The sequence below is a fragment of the Rhizophagus irregularis genome, chromosome 14 (genome assembly GCF_026210795.1).
Source record: "Rhizophagus irregularis chromosome 14, complete sequence".
NCBI classification, from domain to species: Eukaryota; Fungi; Glomeromycota; class Glomeromycetes; order Glomerales; family Glomeraceae; genus Rhizophagus; species Rhizophagus irregularis.
Window position 1 is genome coordinate 1,155,160 of NC_089442.1, and position 14,864 is coordinate 1,170,023.

At 26.1% G+C, this 14,864-nt stretch overlaps 5 protein-coding genes across 5 annotated transcripts; 1 reads left to right on the top strand and 4 right to left on the bottom strand.

The window, feature by feature from the left end:
* Positions 1 to 1,233: 1,233 nt before the first annotated feature.
* Positions 1,234 to 3,798, top strand: OCT59_005940 (uncharacterized protein; the record flags this gene model as incomplete). Its single annotated transcript, XM_025330142.2, has 6 exons — positions 1,234 to 1,612; positions 1,703 to 2,148; positions 2,219 to 2,431; positions 2,511 to 2,613; positions 2,688 to 2,950; positions 3,022 to 3,798. 6 exons carry the CDS (start codon positions 1,234 to 1,236, stop codon positions 3,667 to 3,669), a joined length of 2,052 nt encoding a protein of 683 aa, XP_025183874.1. The 3' UTR covers positions 3,670 to 3,798.
* Positions 3,799 to 4,641: 843 nt separating this feature from the next.
* On the bottom strand, positions 4,642 to 6,321 carry OCT59_005941 (uncharacterized protein; the record flags this gene model as incomplete). Its single annotated transcript, XM_025324879.2, has 2 exons — positions 6,035 to 6,321; positions 4,642 to 5,950 (listed from the first exon to the last, which is right to left on the bottom strand). Exons 1-2 carry the CDS (start codon positions 6,286 to 6,288, stop codon positions 4,642 to 4,644), a joined length of 1,563 nt encoding a protein of 520 aa, XP_025183873.1. The 5' UTR covers positions 6,289 to 6,321.
* Positions 6,322 to 6,877: 556 nt separating this feature from the next.
* Positions 6,878 to 7,347, bottom strand: OCT59_005942 (uncharacterized protein; the record flags this gene model as incomplete). Its single annotated transcript, XM_025324878.1, has 3 exons — positions 6,878 to 6,966; positions 7,117 to 7,226; positions 7,313 to 7,347. The coding sequence occupies 3 exons, from the start codon at positions 7,345 to 7,347 to the stop codon at positions 6,878 to 6,880; spliced, it is 234 nt and encodes a 77-aa protein (XP_025183872.1).
* A 701-nt stretch (positions 7,348 to 8,048) lies between these two features.
* Positions 8,049 to 9,281, bottom strand: OCT59_005943 (uncharacterized protein; the record flags this gene model as incomplete). Its single annotated transcript, XM_025330141.2, has 2 exons — positions 8,049 to 9,198; positions 9,271 to 9,281. The coding sequence occupies 2 exons, from the start codon at positions 9,279 to 9,281 to the stop codon at positions 8,049 to 8,051; spliced, it is 1,161 nt and encodes a 386-aa protein (XP_025183871.2).
* A 1,889-nt stretch (positions 9,282 to 11,170) lies between these two features.
* On the bottom strand, positions 11,171 to 14,090 carry OCT59_005944 (uncharacterized protein; the record flags this gene model as incomplete). The annotated part of the gene is made up of 9 exons (XM_066140945.1): positions 11,171 to 11,226; positions 11,305 to 11,369; positions 11,447 to 11,486; positions 11,580 to 11,593; positions 11,674 to 11,863; positions 11,944 to 12,200; positions 12,273 to 12,475; positions 12,550 to 13,064; positions 13,517 to 14,090. 9 exons carry the CDS (start codon positions 14,088 to 14,090, stop codon positions 11,171 to 11,173), a joined length of 1,914 nt encoding a protein of 637 aa, XP_065997783.1.
* Between the last annotated feature and the right edge of the window lie 774 nt (positions 14,091 to 14,864).

Consider the following 14,864-nt stretch of genomic DNA (forward strand, 5'->3'; position numbering starts at 1 on the left):
ATGATTATTTGATGATCAATGGCAACAATGACATTTCGTACCACTTGAATAAATTAATGTAATTTCGTTCGCCAAAATGTATAATTTTTAATATTAAGGAACGTCTGGAACTAAATTTTAATTGCTACGGAGTAATAAATAATAAGAAATTAGATAAGCAAGATAATTAATACAAAAAATGATCGCATAACTGGGATGGGCTTGGATCGGCAAAAAAATTTTCCGGCAGGTCATAGCCTCATATGGTCTACGCCGATGATGTAGCAGTTGTAGCACTGTAAAGGTTATGGCGCAGTAGAGTTAACCATGAAATTCAATGAAGGGTGTTAAAAAGATTTACCATTTAGATGAAGGTATTCATTTTCGAATTTAAAAGGTTCAAAGGATGTTTAGTGTTAGTACAGTGTAGTTAGTTTTTTTAGTTTTGTTAGTTCTTTAGTCACTTCTTTCTGTGCGACTTTTTAGATAGTATTGTTTTTTTTAAGGATTTTAATAACGGTTTTTCTTTTATAACTGCAGCAGTAATTGAATACTGCACTAGTAGATAGCTAATTCATAATAATTTTATCTATATGTTCTTTCTATGTACTTTTATATATTAATATTGACTAATAAAACTGGTTAAAAAAAAAATAAAATAATTAATATATAAGTGACTATGACGACTATGACAGATAAATACCGACGAAAGATTGTGTTACAAATGTGAAAGTTTTTATTAGTTCGTAAGAATAGTACTGTACGTTTCGGTAATAACGATAAAGTTTAAGTTCTATTTATGGTACTTTGATTGTTCTGCTGAGTTTCTGATCAGATCATATCAAATTTTTAGAATCTGATTCGGATCCAAAAAAATAGAATTTTTTAATATTTTTTTTATTCTTTTCTTTTAAAAAAAAGAATTTTTATTTAAAAAAAAAAAAATTTGCTTCTGCCGAATAATTTGATCAAAAATTAAAAGAAATTACTGTAAAAACCGATACATACTGATGAGGAAAAAATCGGGTAGACTTTTAAGTATATTTATTATAAATCTTTTACTAATGCCAATCCATTTCTAAATTTGCTGCGGCAAAATCTTGTAATGTAATTTTTTGTCACGCATGTTCATCCTGTTCATCCTGTTCATCCAACAACCATGTTACACGTTAAGTTCACGTGGCAAGTCGCGTCTATTTAAGACGATGATTTTTTTTTTTTCACTTTAAACCTTTAAACATTAACATAATAGACATGAAACGAACAACCTCCGTTAATTTTATTAATAGCGCTAACAAGGGTACTCTTAGTAAAAGAGAAAGACAAAAACGTTTTCAACGCGTCAAAAATGAGAACGAATACGAATATTGGAATTCAATTATAAACAAACATGTCAGCCTTCTAGGAGGAACAACTAAAGTCTTTACGCGTGATGGCGGCTCTTATAATCTTTTTACTCCGGGGATAAATGTTATCCTATCACTTCAAGAAATTAATAAAATAGTTTATAAAGAAAAAGAATGTTTCATTACCCTTTACAAGTTAGAGTTTATGGAATCTCGACTGTTCCCTCTAATTCTATTAAACGGTCGTCTTGAAAATAATTCACAAAAGGAAACTTCACGAATATGCGGTAAAACTAAAATATTTATATTATGATTTCATTTGATTAATTCAATTTTATTAACTTTATTAATTTAAATCCTCTTTCTTTAAAATAAAGTCGAGTTGTTAACCCGAATGACCAAAATTTATCCAATGAGTAAAAATCTCAATGATTTACCGTTTCTAAAGATGAACTCTGCTTATAAGGATTTATTTATATTGAATATTTCAATAATACGTAATATTCATAATATGTTACAATGGCATTTAAAATTGATCGATAGAAATAATGATGATAAGAAGTTTATTCATCTTTTGCTTCTAATTTCTCGTAATCTCCTGGCGATCAAAGATGCTCCTGGCTCTGGAAATCTTACCATTAACGAGAAATTAAAAGCTCATTTTGATTTGATCGTTCAATTTTGCAACGAGAATCTTTTCGAGATCATTATGATTATGGCGAGCGATAAAAATGAGGCTATTTGGCATACACTTATCTTAGAGATTTTTTATCATATTCTTGAGTATAATAGTTCTGACGATTTATTCATAGACCCAAAAATGGTATAAGCAATTATATTTGATTATTTAATTTATTTTGATTTTATTTAATACTAATTAATGTGATTTATAGGAAGCATCATCAAAAGGGGTTAAATTAATGGAACAAATGAAAAATAGACAAGATAAAATACGTAAAAAATTTTCTAAGGTTTGTCCTAAAGTATGGGTAGATACAAAAAAAGGTTATGAGAAACCAGTAGATATTCGACAAACCTGGCAAGAAATTCCAAAATTTGATTCAATAGAACTGAGAGAAAAAACTGTGAATGGGCAAAGGATCTTGGTAAGTATTTGATTATTATAATCATTAAGATCATAGTTTTTTGCGATCTAAATGTCCTGACTATTTATTTTAATCATAGACTGAACATGTTAATAAGAAAAGACGCGTGGTTCTTGATGATCAAACTCGGAAATGCATAAAATTAGCTTCATTAAAAATAATTACAAGCAATGCGTTCGAAGGTATTTTTTTAATAAATAAAATAAATTATTAATTTAAACAATCTAACTTATTAAATTATGTATTTATTGTATAGTACTCATCATCACGATCCAAAAAGAAATTGAGGCTAATCTAGATAATCCTGACATTAATAAGATCATTGCTTATTATTTGTATTTAGTCGATTATATTTTAAATTTCAGGATACGGATAACTTCAGAAAATTCATTATTTTTAAAAGATGGAGTCTTGTCAAATATATCTAAGATATCTGATATTTCTCAAGTACTTCCTGCTATAACTGTCGAATCGTTCGAATGGACGTTTTCCTTATTATTTAAATGCGAACCAAAGGAGGTAATATATGAATTAACATGTTTTTTTAAAAAATAATTAGTATGTATTAAAGATTTCTTTTGTTCATATAGAATTCGAATCGGATTTTACAATATGCTTTTAAATGCTTAAAAAGTATGTTATTAACAATAAAACATGCACTTAATGGATCAAATCACGAAATGGCGCTGTCTATATTAAAATATGTATATGATAATGAAGTTTATACAAACCGTATCCTTGATCTTCTCAAGAATATAGAAATTCTTACTTTCAAAGAACAAAAAGCATTACTTTCTGTTGTTCATGTTTATTTAGAAACATTAGATCATTATGAGGGAATGACACAATTGTCCGATGGGCCCCAAAAGAAATTCATCTCTGATGAGATTATAAAAAATTATTGTAAGATACTGGAAGAATATAACAAATTAGATGATGAAGAACTCAATTATATAGTAGAATTCTTTTATCGTATCTGGTATAAATATGATCTTGAAGGGATGTTTTATAAGATAACGATCATGTTTCTTTTTAGTCGTATCTTGGATGATATTGGACATCGTCAAGAAGTGACGCTGGGTCAAGATGAATTATTGTCATTTATTTTAAATATTAGTAACAAGTTACTTAGTGAGCTTCCAAAGAATTCTTTATTATATGTTGAACTTTTGTACCCCAAAAATTCTGAAGATTGTAAAATATCACAACAAGGATATAATCGCAATTGTAAGATTTAAACAATAGAATAAAAATTTGGAGTGGTGATGGGATATTTTTAAAGTATTTATAGTATTTGAATATGAATATATTTATATAGCGTATTTGATATAATGAAATTAAATAATGAATCATTTTATTCTTTATTGTTTTCGGATTAAAATTATATTATTCATCTTTCACATCATTTATTTGGAAAAAAAAGTTGAGAATAAATTAACCAGACGTTAAAATGTTGTATTTAATCACCTGAGATGACTTCGTAATTTCTAGATCATTATTTCTAAATCCTGTAAAACTTATTGCTTGATCGAAGTGTACGAAGGGTTAGTAATTCCCTTATAAACAATGAATCATTAAATAAAGATGTGCGAAATGCGAAACGCATGTAAGAATTTTATCGTTAGTTGATATTATATTAAAAGATTTGAAATTAACATAATTAACATCCACAACCGCTAACAAAGAAACGGATATTAGCTAAATAATTTAAGCTCACTTCATGTGATAATTTCCAAATATGATCAAAGAACGATGAAAAAAAATAATTTTAGTTACGAAGGATAAAATGGAGCGTTTGGCGAAGAATAAAATGATTTCTTCGCTTGTGATATATTGAACTAATATTTATATTTTTATAATAAACACTATTTGTCAGTATATATTATAGATTTTAATAATGGCGAGTAGGATGTATTAAATATTAAATGCAAATAACGTATAAATCATTCATAATTTCACAAATCAATTTCACAAATCAATGGTTATTGAAGTGTAGAGCTCAAATTAAATGTTAAATTTAACGAAAAGCGAACCTAATCCAGATTTAGATTGGTATTTGATGAATCATGTGATATGATTTTATTGAATAGTAAATATTAACCGATTTTCTACTATACGTACAACTAATGACTTTTTTTCTTTATTAAATAAAAAAAAAAATTTCTATATAACATAAAAAATACTTAATTTACTTAATTTACTTAATTCACTTAATTTACAATAAATGTTTCAATTTCTTCAATATCATAAACTTCTTTTGTATTTAAATTATTTTCATAATTATTATTATCATTATTAGCGTATAATTGATCTTTATACATAAATAATGAATTAAAACCAAAATCAAAACCTGTTCCATGAAAATCATATATAGCTTTATCATAATTTATTACTCTACTTAATTTCATATTTTGATTATTATTTTCATCATTTTCAAATGAAAAAATAAAATTATTTGATGAATAATAAAATTTTGAAAATTCATTACCATAAAAACTTGACATAATAATATTATTATTATTATCTTCAATTGAATTAAATCCAATATTACTATATCCTCCAAAAATTTTATTTTTTTGTTTAACTTTAATTAAAACTAAACTTTCTACTCTTCCTTTACATTTATTTTTAAATATTTCATTACTAATACCATCTATACTACCACGATAAATAAGATTGAATTTATAACGTGAAATCCAAAAATCTTCTTTATTAATCCATTTAATAATTATTTTTGCAAGTTTTGGTTTGATAATCTTTGAATCAAATTTTCCTATTCTAGGTGGTAATGTATTTATTTTTGGAAATATACCTTTATTATAAAATTCTTCAATTTCTTCATAAATTTGATTAGGAATAATATCTTTATATGGTTTGATTTTATCATTAAAATCATCAAAAGTGATTTCTACAAATCGGATTAGAGGAATAAATTGTTTTAATGTTTCCTTTAATGCTTCATAATCATCATTATTCCATTTTTCTCTATCACATTTCTCATTTCCTGAAACAGGGGTTCGTTCAATACCCCACTTAATAAAGCGATCCCATGATATATCACAATTCTCATTTCCTAAACCGGGAGTTCGTTCAATACCCCATTTAATTAAATGATTTAAAGTATTTTCATTTCCTAAACCAGGAGTTTGTTCAATACCCCATTTAATTAAATAATCCCAAACGATAATTTCTTTAATTTGTAATTCATCCCTTTCAAGAATTTTATAAAGAATATCTTTATCTAAAGAGAGAAATTCATTTGAAGTAATAAATGAATGTGTTTCTTTACAAATAATTTCAAGGCAATAATCTTGTAATTTCTTACAATTAACAAGTTTAAATGCAATATGTAAAACAAGATAAATATTTTTTAAAATCCATTCAATTTTTTTTTCAATTAAACATTCTTGAGCATAATTAAATAATTCATCAATAAGTAATTCATCCGATGCAATTAACAATTCAAGTATATCCTCACCAGATTGTTCAGTTAAATCAAGTTCACCAATATAAATATACCTAAAAAAAAATAAAAATAAAAATATAATGTTATTTTTTTTTCGAAAAATTTTCGGAAAAAAAAATTGAAAAATTATTTCTTACTTTAAAATTAATTCAAAAACATTTGGTGTAATGTTTGTTTTATTAAATAAAATCATATCATTTTGTTTTGTAATCCAATTAGATGAAAGGGCACCTTTAAAATAAGGTGAACGAGCACGTAAAATTACTGAATGCGCACGAAATTCTTTTATATTTTCTTCTTCACCAACTTTAATAATAACATTATAATCATCTGCTTCATTTAAAATTAAGGAAAAATCTTTTGAAAGATTAGAATAAAAAAATGAGGTCATTTTAAGAATTGAAAAATAAAAAAATGAAAGTACAAAGACACACAAAAATTTGAATGAAATATTTATACGGGAATAAATATTGATGATCGTTGACCTCATGCGCCACTTCCAACAAAAAATTTCGTAACAGGCGCAGCAAATTTAAGAGATTAGTAAACTGCACATTACAAATCGGAATTAATTAAGGGAATAAATCGATATAACATTTCCTTTAACGCTTCATAATCTCCATTGTTCCATCAAATAGTGAAAGTGATTAGTAATTGTACATTCTTATCTAATTAAATGATCTTAAGCAACAATTCCTTTAATCAACAACGTTCTAGCAAATCATTATTAATCATCAATAACCCTGGGTTAAGAAAAATGATTTCAAGCAATAAATCTTTTAAAATTTGCAACTTGCAAGTTTACATACATATTATTATATGACATCTGTCATATAATAATATAACCAAAAACGACAAAACAAAGGGAAAGTGAGGAAAATAAGAGAGAATCAGAGGGGTAGTATTAAGAACAAGAACAAAATTTTTTTGAATCAAATTTCTTTTATAATCAATCAAGTACTAAGTAATCTCGTAAATATTCAAACTAATTCTTCAAGAAGTAGCTCATTAGATACGATTAAAAGTTTAAGAATGTCTTCACATGGTTGTTCTGTCAATTTCACTTCATCTGTGTAAATATAAATTATATATTATAATAAAGCAATATAATAAATTAAAATATACTTTACTTTAACGTCATGTCATGTCAAAACCATTTGAAGTAATGTTTGGATTATTAAAGGTAATCGGATGTAATCAAATTAGATTGAAGGAGCACCTTTGAAAGAAGGAGAACGAGCACGTAAAATACACGAAATGTTTTGTATTTTTGTTTCGCCAGCTTTAATAATAACATCATAATCGCCAGCATCATACAAGATTAATAGTCTGTTGAAAGATTAGAATAAAAAAAATAAAATCATTTTATGAATGAATATTAAAATGAAAGTACAATTAAAAAAAGTTATACATACGCATGGATTAAATAATTTATACAAATTAGCTTCATTGTAAATTTAACTCATTGACGTTCGATGACCCAATGATCTGATCGTTTGACCACTTTTCGGGTTAGGAATTACTTGGATAAAGTTGAAGTTTTGAACTTTATATTCAAAAATCATAAATACAAATAAATAATATAGCGGAATCTCTTCAACATATGTTAATCTCTTATCTATGTCATTTGGATCATTTATCATAAAATATAGGACAAATTGACAAATTAGTAATCACGTCATCACGTAATGTACAAAATTTTTTTTGGAAATTCCTACCGATAATTAATAATTAATACTAGGAAATGGAACCGTTGTGAATTCAGGAAGCAAAAAAATTTGCGATTTTATTGGTTGTCGATCACGTGAATAGACGTCCGGCGAAGCGAAGGACAATTGTTTTGTGATTTCGTTCAAGTTTTATTCATGAATTTTACCGATTTTTTTTTTGTTTCAAAGATATACTGTATAGTTTATGATTAATAAGTTCAAAAAAAATTATAATTACGCGTTGCAAAAATCAAACTTATTTAAATATAAAAAGAAATTTATTTAATATGTAATAAAAAAAATATAATAAAAAAAAAATTATTTAATAATACTACTTCCTTCAAACATTTAATAATTTAAATGACTGGTCATTTGACAAATGACTTAAATGGCTTGTAATTCATTTCAAATAATTTGCTGAACACTGCATGGTCTTCAATTATTATTTCCAACAATGAATACTATATACTTCAATTTCTTCAATTTTAAATATTTCATTCGTATTTAAATTATCTTCATAGGCATGACTACGATTGCGAGCACATATATATTGATCTTCATACATAAATAATGAATCAAGACCGAACTTAAATCCAGTACCATCACAACATATAGCCTTATTATGATCTTTTACACGACTTATCTTCATATTTTGAGTATCTTCACTATTTTCAAATGAAAAAATAAAGTTATCAGATGAATTATAAAATTGTTGAAGATCACGAAATCCATCTCCAATCGAATTAAATCCAATAGAACTATATCCACCAAAGATTTTTCCTGATTGTTTAACCTTAATTAAAACTAATCTTTTTAATGGACCTTTACATTTATTTACAAATGAGTTTCTACTAATACCATCAATACTACCACGATAATCAAGATAAAACTCATAACGTGGATCTTGAAATGCATAAAAATCTTTTTTAGTAATCCAGCTTATAATAATGTTAGCATGTTTTTGTTTAATAACCTTTGAATCAAAATTTCTCATTCTAGGTGGTAAAGTTGTTATTTTTGGTAAATTACTTTTATAATTATAGTAGTTTTCAAAATCCTCATGAATATTATTGGGAATAATATCCTTATAAGGTCGGACTTTCTTAAAAAATTGACCGTAAGGTATATCAATAAACCGAATAAGAGGAATAAGTTGACTCAATGTTTTCTTTAATGCTTCACAATCCTCATTATTCCATTTGCCTTTGTCATTACTCAAGCCAGGAGTCTGTTTAATACCCCATTTAATTAACTGTTCCCAGGCAGTAACTTCATTAATCTTTATGTCATCTCGTTCAAGCATTTTGTAAATAGTATCCTTATCTAGGGAGAGAAATTCATTTGAAGTACTAAACGATCCACAGGTCGATTCAAAACAATAATCTTGTAATTTATTACAATTATTAAGTTTAAATGCAGTACTGAAAACAAGATGAAAATGCGTTGCAATCCATCCACTTCGCTCTTTAATTAAGTAAACTTGAACATAATCGAATAATTCTTCAATGAGCAATTCGTCTGATGCAATTAGCAATTCAAGGATGTCTTCACTAGGTTGTTCGGTCAATTCAAGTTTACCAGTATAAATATATCTATATGTATAATAATATTATTTTAATAAATTAATATAATAAAGATAATAATAATTATAAAAGTTCATTCACCTTAAAATCATGTCAAAAACATTTGGAGCAATGTTCGGCTTAGAATAAAATATCATGTCGTTTTTCTTTTCAATCCAACATGAAGAAAGAGCACCTTTAAAATAAGGAGAACGAGCACGCAAAATTACCGAATGTGCATGAAATTCTTTTGCATTTTCGTTTTCACCCACTTTAATAATTACATTATAGTCATCGGCATCATTTAAGATTGAGAAAAGATCATTCGAAAGTTTGGAATAAAAAAGTGGAGTCATTTTAAGAAAAATAAAAATATAAGGTAGACATCAATGATTTTTTTTTTTAATTTATATAAATATTAAAAATCTACAAGCATGATTATGTTTCAGATCCAACTAAGTTAGGACATTTGAAGATAATCGATATGTTAACCTGTTTAAGTATGGAACATGGATAGGTGTATTTAGTGTTGATTCATTATCTAAACTAATATGGCAAATCTTTTTAGCCCGTTGATCTGCAGCGTTTCGGTAGGTTATACAAACAGATTGGCAGCTGACCTTTACTGACCAAACGGAAAATTTAAGTCATTCTATAATGAATTTCATTAGGCAAATGACACATTTTGGAATTTAACCAGTCATTTAATTCATTTGAAGAATATTAAATATTCTGAAAATTATTAATTAATTATTTTATTTATCCGAAAATTAAGAAACTATGCAGTAAAAAAGGTGTGATTTTTTTATTACTATTTGATATCATAAGCCAAAAAATAATTATTTAAATCTATCTTTTTTTTTTGTCATAAAATAAAATCATATATCAATAAATATTTTGAAGTCACTTGACCCTGAGCACATATCCATCACGTGTTGACGCAATAATCGTTTTACAAATGACCCAAATGACAAATACCAAGGGGTTATAAACTTTGGCAAAATAACTCCACTGACGAATTTAGTGAATTTCACGAAATTTAATTGAAGTCACCAAAAATTTCCTAAACGGGCTTTAAATAAACAATATCATATTTTTTCAGGATAATATTTGCGTATTATTTAAATATGGTTTAATCAAAACAATTAATAAAAGTATATTGTGCTAACTAATACATAATATATATATATAAATTAAATATTCTGTAAAATAACAAATGGCGAATTTCTAATTCTTATTTAAATACAACAATTGACACAAAATACTGTGATAGTGTCAATTAATCTTGTAAATTCAGCTCATACAAATGTAATACTTACTTCTTACTTTCTCAATTAAATAAACAGAATTTCTCATTACATTTTATTAGTTAAATGAAACATTTTCAAGTTATATTCGGAATTTTGTTTGAATTTAGATTAAAAATTATTCCTAAAATTACACTATGAAGTTATTCATTATATTAGTTATTATGCAAGCATCCTTCAATGCATATGAGTAAATAAACTCATTAAACTATTTCTTTATTTGTTCATATATAATGCGTTAAAATACCAGATAATAAGTCTGGAAAAAAAAAATTATTAAAAAAAAATTGTAACCACATTTTTTAATAGACGAAAAATATTTCTTTTATTGTATATTCAATATGAAATTTTATAATCTTTAGCATTTGAGCAATCAATGTGAAATTACTTTTTTATGAGATATTATATTATAATTTTATATTTGATTTTTGGGATATTTAAATATATTTGTTAATATAACAAAATTAAATTATTTTAAGCTGATATACTTTAATTTAAAAGCTTTTATTTATATGATAAAATAATACTAATAAGTAATGAAAATAAAATAAAATAATGAATATAAATAATTTACTATAAAAGCCTTTATCAAATTTTATACTATACGAACACATTTATATATTTTACAAAAAAAGAATTTTTTACATTTAATAATAAAGAAACATATTTTCACTCATTTCATTATTATTATTTTCTTATTCGTCTGTAAAAGAAGTCCTTAAATGACTAGAACTAATTTTAATGGATTTTCCTATTTTAAATTAAAATAAAAAATAAATAAATAAAATATAAATATAAATTACTAACATCTAGCCTAATTAATATTTACCATTATTACCATGAGAATTAATATTTATTTCTTCAATTTTTCGTTTAGTTCCAAGTGTGTCGGATCTATTACTGGTATAAAATTACGTTTTGAATTATTTGAATTTACATATGTAAAGACGAAATCTTTTAATTCTAAATACCTAAAATCTAGGTCAAACTCCAGTTCTCTTGAAATATATTCTTTAAAAATTTAATATATTCGTTTAAAAATTAAAATATTAGTATTTTACATTTATTTATCTACGATCAGTATCTTATTCTAGTAGTACATACCTTTAGAAGAATTACTAATAGATGAACATTTGGAGATGAAAGAGTTTAATGATCTACTTGTATAAATAGCACTCGGATGAGGCTTCCACTAAACTCGGGTCCAAGTTTCTTCAAACTTATTAACTCTTTTCTTTTTGTTTCTGCTTGGTTAAATGGTGCAATATTTTTATTTGTAAGATACCATTTACCGAGAGTTATGCGAACTTTTGTTATAGAGGGTCTTTTCTCAGGATCAGGATCCCAACAACTTTTCATTAAATTAGCAAAACATTCTGGTGTATCTTCTGTAATTACAGGTCGTTCTCCATCAAGGATTTTATAAACCAGATTGATATCGTGTTCAACATTAGAAAAATATTACAACCTGTTGTAAGTTCCCACATAATCATACCCATACAATAAACATCAGATTTTTTAGAAAATGAAGACTTTTTAAATATTTCTGGTGCAATATAAGGTATAACTCCATATATTTCATTATTTGAAGTGCCATTTGCTGGTTGTGTTAATCCTAAGTCTCCAATTTGCCATTGATGTCTTTTGTAATTTGACAAATCAAATAATATGTTTCCGCTATGAAAATCTCGATGTATATAATTTGCTTTATGAATAGTTTCAAGCCTAAAATAAGTAATTAATTAATAAATTAGATATTATTACAAATAAATTCAATAAACATATTAATGTAAATACCCTTCTGAAATTTGCCATAAAATAGCTAATTTTTCTTTATTCCACGTAATTTTTGAAAAATTTTGTTGTATCCAATTATGTAAATCTCCTCCTGATGCAAATTGCATAACTAATATATAATCATCAAATTTAGGATCTCTTGTAAAACCATAAGTTTTAATAATATGATGGTCCATTTTATAACAATATTGATTGGATTTTAGCTATAAATTTCAATATCAAGGATTAAAATTCAATTATTTTTTTTATAAACACTTAAAGATAATATTATACTTACCTCATTTAAAAAATATCTACTAATATCTTGAGAATTTTTAAATCTTTTTAAAATGACAGTTTCATTACTACTTCTCTCTCGATCATAACTAACTTTTATTGAGCCATCTAGCCAAGTTGCTAGGTATATAATACCAAATCCTCCTCTTGCTATTTCTTTTACATTTGTAAATTGAGAATATGGTATCCATTCCATTAATATTTCTGCTATAACAACATGGTAGTAAATAGAAATAAATAAACTATTCGGGATGAAATAATTGCCAATGTTCTTTATCTTATCAGTAAACTCAGCTAATTTCAATTGATTGTGGATTTCAAGTCTTGAATTATCAAGAAAATCATCTAAATCACTATTCCCAGTGCTAATTTTTGTGACATCAAAAATAATAGAAGATACACTTTTGCATTTTTTACATTGTGATTGATTTGTAATTCCAAAAATAATATTTGTTGTTAAACAATATCTACATCCGATATAAAATGTAAAACAATTCTCACAATACTTTTGACAGTCTGATGTAAATTTTAATAATGTAGAACAAGAATTGCAACTATTAATATTTAGCCACCACGGTAAGTAGGGATGGCAACGGTCACGGTCATTAACCGGTTATGACCGGTCATGACCGTGACCGATAACGGTTGGTCAAAGACCTCTGACCGACCATTTGACCGACCGGTCTGACCGACCGGTTAACCGACCATTTAACCGACCATTTAACCAATCCTGAAAACGTTTGCGAAACGTAATTTAATAAAAAAAATGTTTCGCAAACGTTTTTTTAATTATTTTAATAGAAAATGTTGCGAAAACGTTTTTTATTAAGTATTTCAATTAAATTACGGTTCGCAAACGTTTTCAGGATCGGTTAACCAGTCGGTCAAACGGTCGGTTAACCGGTCGGTCAAACAGTCGGTCGGTCGGTCAAAGGTTCTTGACCGGTTATGACCGACCGATGACTGACCATGACCGACCGTTGCCATCCCTAACGGTAAGTAAAAAATTGTGATAGGTTTTTTAGTCAAAGTTAATTCTACACATTCAGAAGAAATCGAATAGCAATCTGAGCACAATCTGATGTTACAATAACTGCAAGTATCTATTTCTTGATATAATGATTTTCCACATAGTCTACAATTTTTCTCACTTTCAATCATGTTTTCGAATGAATCACTACTAAAATACGTACCATAATTAGATATTTGTTTAAAACAAAATATTCCCAAGCAATTTTTGCAGCATTTTTGAATATTTTGTGGTTCTTTTGTCATACTTATTTCATGCTCACCACATTCTAAGTTCTCCGTTAATACATATATGTCCAAATATAAATTATTATCAGTTATATTAGCAAGATAATACAATAAGCATTTTTTGCAATAGTATTGTTCACAAACTGTTTTAACATATTCATCTCCACAATGAATACAATTGAGATCATTCATATTAAATGAAACAAATAAAATTGGTACGGGACTAGATTTTAATTTTGGTGTTGGATCGAATGAAACATAATTTAATTTCTTTGTAAGTTCCATTTTATTATTATGTTATGTATAGTATAAAATAATTATCAATAAAAAAATTTAGAAAATTACAAGCATATTTATAATTTATCATTTAGATTGTTTGTGCTATAGAAAGTACTTTTCTAGATCTTCCATATGCATGGAATTCTGAGAATTTTACCATTGTACTACAGAAAGTATTTGGAAGTACTTTATTGAAAGGCAAATTCATGATATTCACTTTATATATACATTTCTAAAAAAGCATTAGCATCTAATTATTTAAAAATGTTTCACATCATTATTGAAACGTGGATTTACCTTCAAATTCCATAGATAGGTTAAGAACAAAGTTACGTTCAGATATTTTACTTTTTAAAATAAAATTTTAAGAGTTTGGTTTTGAGAACCTCGTATATTTTGCCAATAGTTCTTAATAATATTTTCCAACCAAAAGAAAAATAATAATAAATATGATATGATGTTTGTGAGAATCTTTTTGAGTCTTGGGTTTTTATTGTAAAATGATTAATAAAGGAATTTGATCAATTTTAAGTTTCGTGTAACAATAAAGTCCCCAATATACAAATTTTTATAGCTAGCTGATATACTTTTGATTTAATTAGTCGGTGACACCCTAATAAGACCTACTATATATTTACAAAATGGGTTTGGAATGTAGAGAACATAAAATAAGAAGGAGACCCTATAAGAAATATGTATATGGAAAGGATACATTTTGTATACATTTTTTGTACGTTTCTATAGATTCCGTATACAAATTCCGTATATTTAATAAGCAAT